At 31.6% G+C, this 17,742-nt stretch overlaps 3 protein-coding genes across 3 annotated transcripts; 1 reads left to right on the top strand and 2 right to left on the bottom strand.

Moving 5' to 3' along the window:
• Window positions 1–1,736: 1,736 nt before the first annotated feature.
• On the bottom strand, window positions 1,737–7,575 carry LOC110618139 (alpha-mannosidase I MNS5). The gene is made up of 15 exons (XM_021761205.2): window positions 7,323–7,575; window positions 6,789–6,831; window positions 6,617–6,682; window positions 6,477–6,538; window positions 6,195–6,294; window positions 5,825–6,007; window positions 5,104–5,152; window positions 4,836–5,015; window positions 4,509–4,629; window positions 3,844–3,925; window positions 3,668–3,753; window positions 3,424–3,524; window positions 2,793–2,934; window positions 2,539–2,689; window positions 1,737–2,300 (listed from the first exon to the last, which is right to left on the bottom strand). Exons 1-15 carry the CDS (start codon window positions 7,457–7,459, stop codon window positions 2,073–2,075), a joined length of 1,731 nt encoding a protein of 576 aa, XP_021616897.1. The 5' UTR covers window positions 7,460–7,575; the 3' UTR covers window positions 1,737–2,072.
• Window positions 7,576–8,982: 1,407 nt separating this feature from the next.
• LOC110616621 (peroxidase 65) lies at window positions 8,983–10,242 on the top strand. The gene has a single exon (XM_021759052.2). It carries the CDS (start codon window positions 9,064–9,066, stop codon window positions 10,063–10,065), a length of 1,002 nt encoding a protein of 333 aa, XP_021614744.1. The 5' UTR covers window positions 8,983–9,063; the 3' UTR covers window positions 10,066–10,242.
• Window positions 10,243–12,107: 1,865 nt separating this feature from the next.
• Window positions 12,108–16,085, bottom strand: LOC110616854 (putative DNA glycosylase At3g47830). The gene is made up of 4 exons (XM_021759356.2): window positions 15,622–16,085; window positions 15,307–15,507; window positions 13,434–13,490; window positions 12,108–13,335 (listed from the first exon to the last, which is right to left on the bottom strand). Exons 1-4 carry the CDS (start codon window positions 16,012–16,014, stop codon window positions 13,105–13,107), a joined length of 882 nt encoding a protein of 293 aa, XP_021615048.1. The 5' UTR covers window positions 16,015–16,085; the 3' UTR covers window positions 12,108–13,104.
• Between the last annotated feature and the right edge of the window lie 1,657 nt (window positions 16,086–17,742).

Raw genomic sequence — 17,742 nt, 5'->3', positions numbered from 1 at the left:
AATTGAAAACCAATTTACATTGGCAAAAGTACTTTCCAGGAACGTTCTTGGGATTTAGAACCTCGTCATCACCCAGTTCAGCTGAACACCAGTTGGAATTGGAGAAGAGAATATAGTATTGGGAAAATTTTTAGCCAATCAGAATTTATCAATATAATTTTATAAGTGAACAGGGGAAGAGGCCGTGATTCTTGTAATTAAGATTGGATTGGAGTGTTGTATCGTACAATCAATTATATTATTTATTCGTACAACCACATTTGCCAAAACGATGATGTTCAAGTAACTTGTGGTCCAGTGGATATTTACATCACCACATTGATGATTTTTGTTTTTTTGTTAAAATTTAAACTCTATAATTTTAATTTAATTTTAAAAAGTTAAATTTTCAGTATGTTCAATTTTCAGAATCTGCATGTGTGGTTAGAAGAAGAGAAAGAGGAAGAGAAGCATCAGTCACTTAGAGTGGTTCGAAATCATGGATGATTTCTAGCCACTCTCCATTCCTTCCATCAAGCGGGGCCCACTTTTGACCAGTAAAATCTTTTTAAATAAATTAACTTTAAAAAAAGAATTTTAATTATTTTTTAAATAATATTTAATAAAAAAAAAAAAGTTGAGCCTCAAGTTAGGGTATATTTAATTTAATTATTACATGCAATTGATACTTAATAATTAAAAGCTGATTGCAGCTGCAACGTCCAAAGCAGAATAATTGTTGATATTTATATATAAAAACATAAATATAAAAATATATTATATAATTTATTTATTATTAAAATATACATAAAATATATTAAATAAGATGTTATAAAATAATTATTAATAAAATAAAATTTATTTTGTATGTATATATAAGTTATTTTTATAATATTTATAATTATAAATAATTTATTAATATATATTAAAATTTCTGTTAATATAAAAATTTAACAAATAATAAATATTAAAATTATAATATGATCTATATAAAACATAAAATCTCATCAGGTATCAAACGAAGGGAAAAAAACTCTAAACTTAAAGTTGATATCTATTAATTTTATGAATTATTAAATATTAAAATTAATTATGTAAGAATTAATTAATTATCAGTTAGATGGAAAAAAAAATAACTAAACACTCTTTTAATCAAACAAAATTTAAGCGTAAAATAGGAGTATTCTTCTTAAACAGTATATTTAACAAATATATAAATCTGCTATTTGAAATAATTCATTTAAAAAAATAATTTAAATATTTTTAAAAAATTGCGTAAATTTTAATTTTTTAAATTAAAAAATCAATGAAATTACATTTTTATTTTAATCGGAGAAAAAAGAAAATGGTAAAAAGTGATTTGAAGACTCAGCTTCTCCATATTATAATTGAGTGGAAAGTAGGAAAGGCTGAATCAAATCAGTTAGGGTTGATGATTCACCAACCATCACATCCACATTTCGATCTTTCGTTAATATCACTTGAAAGAATAACGGTAGTTAGCATTCTTCTAAATTTTATTAATCATCTGGTTAGATTTCAACTACATGGAGGATTGTTAAACGCCAAGGTTCAGAGGAATGAGGTAGGCAGGTGTCGGGGAAATCGCTCCCCATCTCTATCCTACAGAACTCGGAATCAAAGCAGGAAATTAAATTAGTTAGCTTGTTGGGTCCAAATGAATAGTGCTCACACATGACAAAGTATGACCTCGGCTTGACGTGTTTAGGTATCAATTTCCACAAGGACATGCTTGCTTATATTAATTCATGGCGAAAATTATTAAATGATTGCCTCCGGATCAGGCATCAATCTCATTACAAAATCTACCATATCGCTTAAGAATGCCAGGGAAATAATAACCCAATTCCGTTGAGAAACTTACAAATGAGATTAAGTTACATTACTGCATTTGTCATCTAGAATTCCTCTACCTGTTTCTTCCTTGTATTTAATCTAACTGAACTGGTGTTAGATCACACACCTGACAGACAAGGCCTTCTTTGCATTCTCACATTCTTGTACCAGGATTCCTTTTTCCTTTTAAGATCAATTTGCTGTATGACAAGAAATAATGCCTGTTTATATATGTATCATAATAACAGCCATAGTCCACAGTAGCCAGCAATGCTGCATGATCTTCGCCTGCAGTTGATCGCGTCTACCCCACATTCTTCATCACTGAAACACCTGTGGTCACTGCGAGCATCAGGCACATGGCAAGCACTCTCAACCTTTTGGTCACCATCTCCTGAACTTAAACTCATTGCTGGACAGACTTGCAGAGACATTGCACTTGCTTGTTTAACTTGCTTTTCATTCTGCACAAGTAAATATTTGATCTTAAAAAATGGGTCACCGATTTTAATTCAGGAGCAAATTTTGCATAATACTATACAACTGCAATTCCGAAAGAATTCAAATTGAATAGTAAAGTTCGAATTAATAATTTCTGAAATGTGGAATTTCTTGATGGAATCAGGAACTATAATTGGGTTTGAGAAGGGTATGTTCCCTCAACAATGAAACATTGTCCATGGAGAAAGACATAAGAAAGACCTTGATGTAAGTCCAGTTCGAAGGGATGTATGTCTCTGGAAGCTTATCATGCCAAGCACTTAGCACAGGTAAAGGATGTCCCTCAGTTGTGAATATATAATTTCGATTGACCAAAAATGAATCATCAAAGAGAAGATACAAGTACTTGCACCTACAAAAGAGTGAAGGCTATACGTAAGCCACAAATTCTGAAAATAAAGAGTGTAGTTGAAAAGAAAGTTGAATTTTTGCATATAGGGGAAATAAACTCTTACGTCTCAGCAAGAAAGAAACTATGCTGGTGATCTTCCGTTTGCATAGTTGTCACATCTCTAATGCTGGCAAACCCTCCTTCCACTTTGGTGTATAAATTAAGGGAATTAACGATAAATTCACCCACTTGTATATACCATGGATCTACACATGCAAAAACAATGCTCACAAGTTCAGAATAGGTAAAGTCAAGATTTTTCTCTCAGTTCAACTTCAGGACAGTAACCATGATATAAACAGTAGAATGGTAGTGCTTTACTTAATATGTCTAGATGCATGCCAGCAGAAGCTCAGAAATGCATGCCTTTCTCAATCTCAAATTGTGCTCAATCAATGGCTGGATTGAGGGCATTATAGTTATCAATAAAAGTAATTTCTTTTTATCAAGTTTATCTAGTATTTGTGAAGGCTCAAACTAACACTGAAGTTACCCAGCCTTACAGAATCACTAAGGTACATCACTCAGAAAAAGGGAGGGGGTGGGGGTGGAGGAAAAAGTAGTCCACTCTTCCCCACTTAGTTGGGTTGGCAAATTGGTCGATATGGCTAAAACTAACCAAATGCAACACGTTCCTAAGTGAAAAAATAAATAAATAAATAAATCTAATAAACAGCACAAGATGATAGTCCAACCTTTAGTTGCTTGATACAAGTAAAATGTGGACTCTGCCAATTCAGGGCGCAATGGATAATACTTCTCTGTAGGATGTACTGTTTGATGATCCAGCAAATACCTGAAAAAGGTTTTCAGGTCCAACGTTAATTTTCTCCAATTTAAATAAAAGCAGACTGAAAATATAAAGAAGCAAGCAGCAGCAGTACAGTGAAAAAGCTAATGGTGAAAAGAGTCGAGACTAAAGATCTGAGTGCATGTTACCTTTCGGGTAGCACCCCATACTTCTTCCAAAGATAAAAGAATTCCCGATGTGATGAATTTGCAGCTGCAATATCCCCAACAAGAACCTAATTACAACGCCCAATATTAAGATTATATTCTCCTCAGAAAGAAACAAATTATCATTTCCGACCATGAATATGGCTCCATTTACTTGCCTGTAGACCTGGCCAAAAGGCCTGAAGGCTTGTCAGTTGCCAATAAGTTGCTTTTCCAGTCCTCATGTCAGCCTCATGATACCTAAATTAAATTAATATGCTTCAAATCACTCATCCACTTCTAAACTCCAACATATTTCATCATTGTTACCCAATGACATGAAACTCAGGATAGGTGAGAATTAAAGCCAGCCCAAAATCCCATCTTCCCTTACCCTCCCACCCTCACCCTTTCCCCCCTGTCCATCTGTCTGTCTGTCTGTCTGTCTCTCTCTCTCTCTCTCTCTCTCTCTCTCTCTCAAAAGGGGAAAACAGTGAAATGGACAAAAATAAAAGAAATGAAAATAAAATGGAGAGAGAATCAAGAATCACAAAGGCCCATTGAGGTTGGAAGGCCAAAAATGTACTTCTGTGGAAAAGCACCATTCTAGCTGCTGTTAAAAAAAAATTATATAATTGTTTTGAAGTTCTTATGACTAAAGCATATTATATTTAACTGTATACAAATTAAAAATTAAGAAGGTGCTTTTTTTTTCAAGAACAGCGACAGCCTACAGCAATCTTTTTTTCAAGAACAGCTCCAGCAATTATACTAAGAAGACCAAAAGTAATTGAAAGAACCCAAACCCTGATCCACTATTAGAAATATTCATTCTCAGCAGTACCATGGACCATGTCTGAAATATTTCTGCACAGCAAGATAAGCTGAATGAAACATTCTCCAGAACTCCTCCTTTCCAAAAAGAATATGAGCCTTGTAAAGATACTCATAGAATGAATCAACCCCTGAAACAAAGCCACAGAATCCAGAATCATAAACACCAAGATTGCATTACAAAGACAAAGTTGAAAAACCACACAAGACAGAACACAATTGAAGCAACTATGCATTTCCCGTATAATAAATAACTCATTTCTGTTTAACCTAAATAATTAAGCATTTTATACATAACCTTGCACCTAAATGATATCAAAGCCCAGAAAACACATACCAGCTCCAATTCCAGATGAATGCTCAATCCATTCTCCAGTTGCAACATCCAATGTTGTTCCTAACAAGTTTAATGAACTACGCATACTCCACAACTTCCGAAGAGCACGTAAAGCTGCAGACTCATATCTGGGGTCACCAGTTAATTGCGACAATGCTCCCATTTCAAGAATCAGAGAACCTGAATCCAGATACAAAGTTAACCAATTTCAGGAAAGCCAATTTTGAGACAGCATTTTCTTAAACTTCAATAGTAAGATTCTACTCACCACACCCTGAAGTGCTTGTTTCAGTTGTCTCATTCTCCATGACACCATACTGTCCACAGAATTTTGCAGTGCTGCAGAGTCATATATCCCTCTAACAAACAAAACAAGCACAATAGCTTCATGCTTCCTAGAACTAGAAAAGTAAAAGTTTATTGAGATTAACATTCAAGTTATTCCCAGTTAGGTCTTAAGATCAATATGCATAAAGAATTCAGTAAGTCTTTGTGTATGAGCAACATTTTGGAGTAATCTAATTCTTTTCACCTTCTTGGAATCTTAGTCATTTAACTATAAGAACCAGTCCAACTATTCTCCCATTGACCCTCAATACAAAGTTACCCATTTGCAAAAATATGATATTCTAGTCTTGAACAATATTAGTCATGAAACCTACTAACCAATTTACAGCATTAAAACCATCTTATAATGCACACTTGAATTCATACATGAATATTATATTTGCTCAGAGGCATGACGAGTGATGACTTGTCTTCTGTAAAGGTACAACTTTTTTTCTTGCTACAGATGTTGTGACTTATAGATGTAATTTCACTGAAAGATGTGTTTCATTGTAATTTACCAAAGGATGAGTAAGCTCACACAATCTTTTCTTTCTGAAAAAGAATTAAAAAAAAAAAAAAAACACTAGAACTGGTTGTAAATTTAGAAGTTATTTGAGGAATGGGATAATCCCTAAAACTAAGCATGTCTCCGGTAGTACCTTTAAGTTAATCCATGCATATGGTAATCCAGTGGGTGTATCAAATGCAAACAGGAAGCGTTGCCCTAAATCTTCTGCCAGATAAAGCAACTGATTATTGTAAGATCCTTGAAGCAACCTATTTGTAGAGTCGGTTGCAAGAAGATGAGCAGAAACAAGTCCTCCAAGAACTCTTATATTGCACTACACGATAAAATGAGCATAACAAGGACATTGTCCGTGATGTCAGAAGTCAACTGATTCACAATAAATATTACTTGGCTACAAATAAAAAAAAAGTTGAGCTGCTGAGTCAAACATAATAAACATAACTTTAAATCAATGCAAACAACAGGATCCAAGTTTTCCAGGAGGATTAATGATTAAGTACCTCAAATAGGTTTACCCTTGCATCAACATCAAAATTTAGATTTTCAGAAAGCCAAAGAACTGCCCTTCCAAATTCTGTGTAATTGCCTAAAATAACAAGGCTGAGAAAGAAGATAGGGCGAGAAAAAGGAAACTTTTATCAGAATAATTATTCTTGAATACCATAAAGGACGAATTAGAAATGAAAAATCAAAAGAAGTAGATACAAAAAGATTTATATTATATTAACATAGATTTATATTTTTCATCTTGGTCAAAACAGTTTCCGTTCAAAGTAATGCACCTAGACAATGATTCAATGAGCGTAAGGGCAGATCCATTATAGTCTTGTGGCAAGTGCTCGAGCTGTAAACAAGATCCAGATTGTCAATTTCTGATTGTAATCATAAAGTATATAACCCGATGTGGCATACAACAAAATACCTTCAGATTTCCAAGTTCACTAAGGGAGTCTGTGAAAGATTTGGTGAGAGGCTTTAGCTCGTCGTGCTGCAATTCAATAGAATACATTGAAGACCACAAATTTTTAGAAAAGGAATGCTGATCCATACAAAAGAAGACACAGAGACAGAATCAATGAAGAACATAAACTGACCGGAAACGCATGTGCTATGTAGTTTTCATACGCATGATAGAACCTGCAGTGAATAAGAAAGGAATTGAGAAACACTGATTATCCTAAGGAATGATCTTTACTTCATCTTTTTCCGCCAATTCTCCATTGCTATTAACAAACTTATATGGAGCCCAGATTGATTGCCAAGTAGTTTACGGGTTCCAATAGCAATATAACTGCATCAATGCAATCCTTTGTCCAACTAATCAATTAGAAAATACTTCAACCGATTCAACCAAAGTAAAATAGTTTCACCAAGCTCAAATTCGCAAAATAATAATAATAATAACAACTACATGTTTCTTTCCTGCGCCATCTGAGCTATCAATCAAACTCCGTTACGATAAAATAATATCAATATATCCACAATAGCTAGCTATTCAGTCCAAAATTTCGGTAAATATTGCAACACACAACAAATTGAGCTACCCCATTAATCCAATCACCATAAAATCAAAAAAATTTACCAAAATTGAACAGATTATAAACAGGGTAAAGGCGAAATACGCTTACATTTTTCTGACTTTCTCTCGCATTTGTCTCTTCTTAGCAGCCCAGCGAGAATCAAGTTGAGACACAGATGGGTCAAAGAAGACAGAAAATATCACAAGCAGCAACAAAATCCATGTTGCGGATTTCTCAGCAATCATGGTTTTTTAACAGTTTGAATGTTTCGAGGGGAGAATAACCGGGAACCCAGCTTGGCTTTGTACAAGTTGTGTAACCAAGGACAAAGGACGAACAACGGTGGGATCGAAGACAGAAGTAGAAAGAAAAGTTTCGGTGACATCTTGGCTTGATGGGAACTCGTGGAATTGACCAATCACAATTCAGATAATAAAGTCCTAGCCAATCAGATTTTGGTGAAATGGCACCAAAGACAAGTGTTTGCCTGTTCGGTTTTCATGTTTTTCGGTGCAAATTATTGGAACTCCAATTTATTTTTATTGATATGTTTTATGATTTTATTTTTTAAAAACTATTATTAATAATAAAGGATTAATTAATTAAAAAATAAATATTAATCAAATATTTAAAAAAATTTCAGACTATACAAGGTAATTTACATTCCATCTATAGGCCAAAATATCAAATTCCATTTTATGCTATTTTAATGATAATTTATACATAAAATTTAAAATTAAAAATAAAATTTAATATTAACTAATTCATAAAATTTTAATAATTTTTCCATTTATATTCCTTTGAATAAGTTATAATACAATTTTTGAAATTTGCTAAAATCTATAATATAACTTTTATTTTTTAATGTAAAAAAAAATTGATGGTAAATTTTATGTTATCAATAAAATTGATATAGTGCAACAATCCTTTAAAATAGTTTATAAGTTAGCATTCAGAAATAAATAAATATAATAATTAATTCTATTTTTTTATAATATAAAAATAAATAAATATATAAATCAAAGTAAATCATTTTTATAAATTATTATTGAGTTTAAAGTGTTACATTATGTCGTTATTTTTTTCTATTTATTGATTTTTTTTTATAAATCGACGAATCTCAGTACAAATATCATTTTGGCTGCATTAAAAATAATTTTTTAAAATTTATTATTAATATATAATAATTTGATTATTTTTATATAATTTTAATATTTATAATAATTTAATCTATTTAATTTAAAATAATTTCATTAATTATAATTGATTAACAATGAGCTTAATAAAATAACTATTTGACTAAAAATTCATACATTAAATTATTGTTGATTTAAAAATGAAAATAAATAATGAGTTTTACTAAATATTATCATTTTATTATTTTCCTCCAATATTTAGATAAATTTGACTAAGATTTCACTCTTCAAATATAGTTTTTAGTGAAAATAAATAAAAAAGAGTATTTTTAAAAATAATTAGCACATTTAATTTTACACTCTCTTATTGATATATTTATTACCGAGTGTTCAAATGTGTTTCTAATTGACCACTGGGTTAACACACGTGCTGTGCATGCTTTAATAGTTTTTGAAATTTTCGTCTTTATTTTGAGATTTATCGTTATAATTAATAATATAAGAATAAATGATGGCAAAGACATGCAAAAATAGCACAAATTTACCTAGAACTTCGCTCGTCCGCAACACTCTTCCTATCTCTTTCCCCTCGCTCTCTCTCTCTCTCTCTCTCTCTCTCTCTCATTTTCAGTTTCCACTTTCGCCGATCTTCTTCTGAGGAGGAGCAACTACTTCTCTTGCACCACCCTTCCTCTCTCCTCTTTTTCTCATCCATGGCTTCTTTCCCTTTTCCTTTTCTTCTTCCCGTTCTTCTCCTCCTCTTCTTTCCCTCCATTTCCCTCTCTCAGTCCAACCTATCCGTCGACTACTACAAGACCACCTGTCCTGATTTCCCAAACATCATTCGCGAAACCGTCACCAACAAGCAACTCACCAGCCCCACCACTGCCGCTGCCACTTTACGTCTCTTCTTTCATGACTGCATAGTCGATGGCTGTGACGCCTCCGTTCTCATTTCCTCTAATGCTTTTAATAAGGCTGAGCGAGATGCTGAGATCAACCATAGCCTTGCTGGGGATGCCTTCGACGTTGTGCTCAGAGCCAAGACTGCTCTAGAGACCAAATGCCCTAAAATAGTCTCTTGCGCTGATATTCTAGCTCAAGCCACCCGTGACCTCGTCATCATTGTCGGGGGACCGTTCTATCCCGTTCAACTAGGAAGGAAGGACGGGCTAATCTCCATGGTCTCTCATGCAGACGAAGGTCTTCCGAGAACAAACATGACAATGGATCAATTGATCGATTTGTTTGATAAGAAAGGATTCAGCATCAAGGAATTTGTTGCATTGCTGGGTAGTCACACCATCGGATTCTCTCACTGTAAGGAGTTTGCCGACAGGCTTTATAATTTCAGCAAGACCACCCCAACAGACCCCCTTTTCAATCCCAAGTATGCCGAAGCATTGAAGACACTATGCGCTAATTACACAATAGATTCAACCATTTCTGCCTTCAACGATGTGCTTACGCCCGGCAAGTTCGATAACATGTATTACCAGAACTTGCCTAAAGGCCTGGGGCTGTTGATAACTGATAATCTCCTGATGAAGGACCCAAGGACTAAGCCCATTGCTGAGCTTTACGCAAAGGACCAGACAGTGTTCTTTACGGATTTTTCTGATGCAATGGAGAAGCTTAGCGTTCTTGAGGTCAAGAGTGGGACTGAAGGAGAGGTCAGGAACAGGTGCGATCAGTTCAATTCAATTAAGACTTAGAATTTTATATATTCGATTTTTCTTTTTTGATGTGCAGCATGAGAAATGAGAATGGGATTTCTGTTAATTAATTTCCTATTTCTTCTTTTCTTTAACAGATAAAAAGAAAAATATATATATATTTTTGTTTTTTTCCTCTTATAGTTGGTAAGATTTGTGATTGTTCTAGTTTTGATTTTGTCTGTGTAACCCCCTTTGTTTTCTTTGTTACTTGTACTGATTAGAATTAATTAAAATAATCCAGCCAAAATATTAATTGTTGAGAATTTTATAGGTTATTGATTCTATCATTTATAGAAATAATAAAAAATAATAATAATTAAGAAATGAGATGAAATGACGCAGTCCATTCTTATTCTTAACTACATATTTTAACTTTGAACATTACGAACACTTTTAAAAATATTCGTTAAATAAGTGATGATGACCAACACCAGATCCTCTTCTAGGGACCTTAAGCCTCATCACGTGCATCAAATCCGGCCCATTCAGTCTAAAGGTCGGACTCCCATCAATTTTCTCAATCAGGCCGGTCTAATTCTTTGGGCCCGATAAATAAAATCCTCTCCGAATTCAGCCTATATCATATGATTCAGTCCGGCCCAGAATTAGGAAGAAGACCTACTCCTCCTTTACTTGGGACCACCCGTACGCGCGTCCGGGAGAATCAGGAGCCGTTACGCATGGGACAAAGGTCTGATTCCTTCGTACGTTCGCGTCCGCATCAACGTAGTAAGGATAGGTGGTCCAATGATACACGTTATGTTAACACTTCACTAACAGACAAAAGGAAATATATAAAAAAAAAAATACTCTCTTTTAAGTCTAAGTTTTTCTAATTTTACAGAACCATTGTAAAATTCTATTTTTTGGATCATTACGTGAATTTCAAAAACCGAATATTTATAAAAAAAAATAATTAAAAAAACTGGTGTGGATTGTAAGGATGTTCCCATTTTGATCCGTCATTTTTAATATTTGCCACTATTATTATATATATATTACAGAATGTTACGGGTAGAACCTGTATTGTTAAATTTCAAATTAATCATTTCTTTATCAACGACAAAAATCACCGATGATGGTAACCAAATCGATTTAGGGAGAAAATCAAGGTCATGTATTTCCATAATTTCCAACCCGAAATTTTGAAGAAACAATCAGACTGTTTAGAGGAAATTTATTTTTTTCAAATTTAAATTTATTTTAAACTCAACTATAATTACCAAAAAATTTATTTTTCAAATATGTATAAAATCATCATGCTCATCAGATAAATAAAGATATTTTAGCATAGACCATAATTGACATTGATTAACCTTATCTATTAAAGACATAAGATTTAGCAAACAAATCGAATCTAATCGAGTAAATTGAAACTCTAATTTTATTAAAAGTAAAAATTGAATTGTTTAGTAGCCAAATCAAATCAAATCGAAAAAAATCTATTCAATTTGGTTTAGAAGATCAGTTCTTCTTCTACCATTTTATAACACCCCCCCCCTCACAAATTCAAATCCATTTTCCATTCCCAAATTTCACACTTCAATGCCAATGGCGACAAACCAAAGCCCTAAAAAGTTCAACATATTCATCTCAGTATTTCCCGTAAAAATTCAACACAGAACTCATATAAGATTTACCATGCCATTACGGTTCAACACAAAATTTTTACTTCAATACCATAATCTAGAAATTACTTTCAAGTCGAAAAATAAAAAAAAAAACAAAATAAATAAATTTTAGGCTGAATCAAACAATGATCGGTATAAAAATCATCCATAAACAATATCACCGAAACGTTTTATTCTTCAATACCTATATAAAATCTCCATACATATATAAATTAATTAAATAAATAAAAACACTAACAGAGAAAACGATATTGAGAGGAAGAGGAGGGAAGGGTTGGGGTTTCATTTTTGTTATAAACATAAAAGAAACATCGTCAACACTTGGGATTGTACCCAAGACCGAACCTTACTGAAAATATCTTTATCCACCAAATTACAATATATTCTAATTTAGATTAATCTCGGTTCGGTTTAACCAAATTTTGCCAACCCTACCCAACAAAGAGATGCAAGATCTTGTTATAATAATCCAGTAACAGCACACCACACTAGTAGCAGCAAAAGTGCAATCTATTAGGAGTTTGGCACCTTGACATGCAGTTGTGGTACCACTTGAGCATTTTGAAGTGCATGATAAAAGAACAAAAATAAATAAAGATATAAAGAAGTCAAAATGTTAGCTATGCAGCACTAACTACAAAACTAATTTCCACTGGAGACCAGAGGATTAACAGCTAGTACTTCATAAGCGCTTCTGCAATAATTCCTACAGTCTCATGCTCGTGAAATTGCAAGCTAGAGTTCTTAGTATTTACTTAATAAGTGGAAACTGATGTAAGTATATCTATTACAAAAAGGAAAGCAAGAAGATCAGGGCATATCTTCAAAATATGCAAAAACAATATCTTATTACCCTATGCATGTATTTACAGCTATTTCAAGTCATCAGCTACTATTATATTATGTATTAAAAAAAGTTTTTGTGCTTAATAGTTGCACAACACTCTAATGACTTTGGGAAATAATGAAAGTTGGTTCTATTGGATTTGTTGTTATCCTATAAGCTATAATTATTTCTAACAATAATGCTTCTGATTACTCCCCCTCTTTTTTCATCTCTTGACATTCATCCCAGATTGCTTTCTTGCTTTAGGGGAAAAATAAACAGAAATATCGCAAATGTATATAAAGCACATATATAGCCTATGAAAATAAGAACGACAAGATTATGCTTTGTTCCTATAAATCACCTCCTCCTAAATTGTACATGGGAAAGTAGATCTCAACCTGACCTCTTTTTTGTTAAGCAAACCCCTCAATGTGGTCTACTGATCCAAATCTTACAGAGGCCCAGATAACAGAAAGGCAATGCTTTCTCTTTTGAGCAAACAAGTGGACTAGAACCAGGACCAATTAAGGCTGATAAAGAGAATATCGTTAATTAATTTCCCCAGTTGACTTAACACTATAAGTTAACTCTGTAATTTAGTAGTGGACAGGAGTTATCACAGGATTCCTTGCTTTGCTGGTTGCCCCCTTTCTTGGTGCATTTACGGCAAAGCTTACCATGAGTGAATAGAAGACAATTCAAATCAAATTTAAGCTCATTTGGAATCCGTTGATTAAGATGAAGGTATGTCTTATTCCTGTCTGCCCCTTCAGGTACCCAGCCAATGGCCTTTGCAATTTCAAACACCTGAGGCATGTATTTTATTCCATGTGAATAGGTATGAATTCATCTGAAACTCATTGCGGCATGAAAACATTGCACAATATGAACAATGTAATACTCACATGTGTGTCCACTGGGAAATCATCTAGTTGAAGTTGGAACAGCAAAACACAAGATACCTGTCAATTATTTTTCACAATCATTAACTTCCTATGCAAATTGGACAGCAAAATAAAATTTAAAGACTATTCTTCAATAGTTAACATAAAAGTATATAATAAGATCCCAAGTCTGTTACTTTCAACCTATGGAGAAATAAGTTAGGACTTGTTAGAGAGCACTAGATCTTTGCGTTGCAAGGACTCAAGCATTTTGGTAAAAAAGAATTCTCATAATCTTATTTGTAGGCTGCCCCTTCCTCAGAAGTACAAGGAATATCTTGTTCTTCCGAATTAGAATAGAAATAAGGAATTACTAATCATATTCACACTTATATTAGGAATCATTAATTCCTATTAGACTAGGAATACATTGTTTTGCTTAGACTAACATATTACATAAGAAAATTTTGTTGACTACTGTAGCAATCTAACTTCCCAATTTGTGGCAATCAGTAGCAATCATTTCCTAAGCTTGCTTGACCTTGTTGCATCTCTCATAAACTTTCAATTTGCAGCTCACATGACCATGAGTGTGAATGTACCATAATGTTCTTTTTACATCAAATCCACAAATTCTGCACCTAAAAAGAATTTAACATTTTTTTTCATTTGGACAAAAGTTACTACATATGTATACACAAAAATAGACTGATTGAAATTAAGTGTGTACTACTAGTTTGTAAGTGACTTCGCATAAACCATCTAAACATACATGTACAGAATTTAAAACAGATTGTGTGTGTTTCAGAAAGAAAACAAAGAACTTGATTCCAAGGTAAGGATAAGAATAACTGAAAAGTAATAAAGTTCTACTGGGACAACCTACAATCCAACGAAAGGCCTCTGGAATTGAAACACATGCTTTAGAAAGATGGCAAGATAAATGGTTCAAGTTTAAATTCCAAGAGAGAAAAAAGTTTTGGAAAGGAGATTCTGCAGGGTGGCAAAGCCAAAAATGAGGATTGCTAGTTTGTAACCAACAACTTGCAGCTTTTGCAATTATCTATAATAGCAATTTTTCTTTTAAGTGCATTAGGCACTAATAAAGAAAGCAAGACAACCTTCCTGCCTAAAAGAAATAAACTGCTCCAGTATATAAGCACTTCATCTCAGTGGGTTGAAACACCTATAATTATTAGCAAGTGGTAAGCAACCAGGGAGATACTTAGATGAATATAAATTTTAAGACCTTTATATCTCAAATCAACTCCGAAGTATCTATATATTTGATATATAAAACAAAAGATATTCTAGGACAATAATGAATTGTCAAAAACATCTTACTTTATTTGTCATTAGATTTACAGAAAGCCATGCAGAAACCATAAATAACTCCTTTTCTGTACATACCTAGCGTGTCCTTCACCGAACCAAACTAAGAATAGAGGCAGAACCAAATAACAAGAGGGATCTCATTGCGTTATAAGATATTAACAAGGTAACCATCTGGAAATCACTAATAGTCCATCCATTTTGGGAGCAGTGCTTTCAGTAATTCAAGTGCGTGCAAAATTAAATGATCTTATTAAATCATTCAAACAGCACAATAGTGTGACTTGAAATACGGGTTAATTTTTTACCTGCAGGTGATTTTCACAGGTTGCTGAAACAATGAAAACCATCACTAAATGACAGTAACAGAAGCAACTTGCTAAATTAAGAAAAAGTAAATTTGACTATAGAAATATAGATAACAACTTGATAGTTGAAGTCAATACATCCCTATCGAAATAGCACAACATTAACTAATAAGTATCACTATATTTTCTGATATCAAAAGCTCGGCAATTTTATCTACCAGCTAGCATGTTCTACTCAGAGCTAAAGAAGTTACCGTTTTGGGCCCAACTCCCTTGAAATGAGAGAGCTCAGCTTTAATTTCTTCAACTGACAAATCTCGAAGGTACTCCAAGCATAGTTTGCCCTTTTTTTCTAGCAAGCAACTCAATATGTTCTTAATGCAAGAAGCTTTTTTTGGAGCTAAACCTCCACATCGTATGGCATGCTCTATGCATTTCGATTCAGCAGCATGCACCTTAAAACAATGAAAAAGGACAACCATCATCCCAACAATTTCATGCAATGACAAATAGTTCAATTACACCAAAAAGTAACTAAATTATCCATAGAACAAAAAAAAAAAGCTCACATCTTCCCATGTGGAAAAAGCAGATTTCAGATTAGCAAAAGCCCTTTGAGAATTAACCTCAGTAGTATTCTGGGAAAGCAGGGTTTTTATCAAACCATCCAACACACTTTCTTCTCCAGTATCTAACGTCTCTGATTTCACGCCATTTTGAGCATCAGTGTCGATCACAAGGGAGGATAAATTCCGTCTCTGCTCCCGATACTTAGCGAACTCTTGAGGAAAGCCGTGACAAGCCAAAAGAGAGTCTCGAACAGCTAGGCATTCTTCGGGGGTGGGTCGAGGGTGAGTTGGGTATGGATCATGTTTTGTAGGAATGCTGATTTTGGCTGGTTTCGTTTCGGATTCGCCTGGTTTAAGTCGGAGCTGTTGCTTTCTTTTGCGGCTTTTCTGCATTCTGTATCTTCCGGCCCTTCCCTCCCGGTGAGTCGTATGATTTTATGAAAAATACAAAAAGGACCTTTTGGTTAAAGCTCATTTTGATTTGTAGTTAAAATAGTATTTATAATACTATTTATATAAATTAAATTATAAATTTTGAAATAAAAAATATTTTATTATTTAAATATAATATAAATAATTATACATAAAAATAAATAAATTATTTTTATGAAGTCTATAATATTATAGTAAAATATTATTATTTAATTAGTATTGAAAATTTTATTATTAAATAAATTTTTAAACATTTATTAATTAATTTCTCGTTAAATATTAAAAAAATAAAAATTGTTATTTAACTTTTCTATTATATAAAAATTTATTAATTAATCATTAATTTTAAAAAAATATATTAAATATTTTTAAAATTTTAAAAAATATACTGATTAATTTTTTATTAATTTTAATTATTAAATATTAGAAAAAATTTAAAATATCTGGAATATAAATTAATTAATTAATAAATAATTTTATAAAATTAATATATTAATTAATAAATTTTCTCTCATCACAATAATTAAATAGTAAATATTTAACTATTAAATTAATAAATAATTAATATATCTTTTAATATATAAAAATATTTTAATATATTTTTAAAAATTAAAAGAGTAGCTAATAAATTTTACTATATCACATAAATTAAATAAAAATTTCTTTTAAAAAAATTAAAATACCCTTAATCAAGTAATTAGTGAATTTTACAAAACATAAAAATTAAATAATATTTTTTTTATAATAATAAAATAAAAATATATTTTATAATAAATAATAAAAATAAAAATAAAATTAACAACTGAATAAATTTTTTATTTTTTATCAAATAAAAAACTACAACTAAAAACATGCACACCTTAATCTATAAATTTTATTTTATAATAAAATAGTTCTTTTAATTATAATTGAATTTTATATTCATATAAATTAATCCTGAATATTATATTTATTTCAAAATAACTACTTATATTTTTGTAAATTAATTTTTCAAATTTTTTATTAATTTTATTATCTTATATTTAGCAAAAAGTTAATAAAATTAAATTAAATCAAGAATTTTGACGTATCTTAAATTCTTTTCCTTTTAACTTTTTTTTAAATTTTTTATTTAATTAGGATAAAAAATGGCATATTTTATTTAACTTTTTACTGTATTATTTTTTATATATAAAATACTAAAATTTAATAAATAAATAAATTTATAAATATAAAGACTTATAGTAACTACAATATTTTAAAAATTAATTTATAAAAATATAAAAATTAATTTTAATTAAAAATGTAAAGTTTTATTCAAAAGATTATTTTACTAATTAAATAAAACTTGAAAAAATTAAAAAAAAATTATAGACTAAAATTATTAATAATATTTAACAGATTAAAAAAACTTTATTTATTAACAGCATGAAAATATAATAAATTTTTTGAAAATAAGAAATGCATAAAATAAAAGTAAAAATAAAAATGGACAATTGTTATTTACCTCCAATTTTCCTCATCCATGAAAGATAGTTGGTCTGACCCGCAACGTCGTATCGAGGTGGAGCGTTTTGACTTTGGATTAGTCTTCTCCTCTGGACTGTGAGGTTTTCTATTATTATTGGAGTCTTATTTGTCGGAATGCTGATTTTGTTTCGTATTAAATTTGTATTTGAATAATTGATTGGACAAATGAATTAGACCATT

Source organism: Manihot esculenta, chromosome 6, assembly GCF_001659605.2.
Source record: "Manihot esculenta cultivar AM560-2 chromosome 6, M.esculenta_v8, whole genome shotgun sequence".
NCBI classification, from domain to species: domain Eukaryota; kingdom Viridiplantae; phylum Streptophyta; class Magnoliopsida; order Malpighiales; family Euphorbiaceae; genus Manihot; species Manihot esculenta.
The sequence above is the reverse complement of the archived record's forward strand: the minus strand, read 5'-3'. Positions and strand labels throughout refer to the sequence as shown.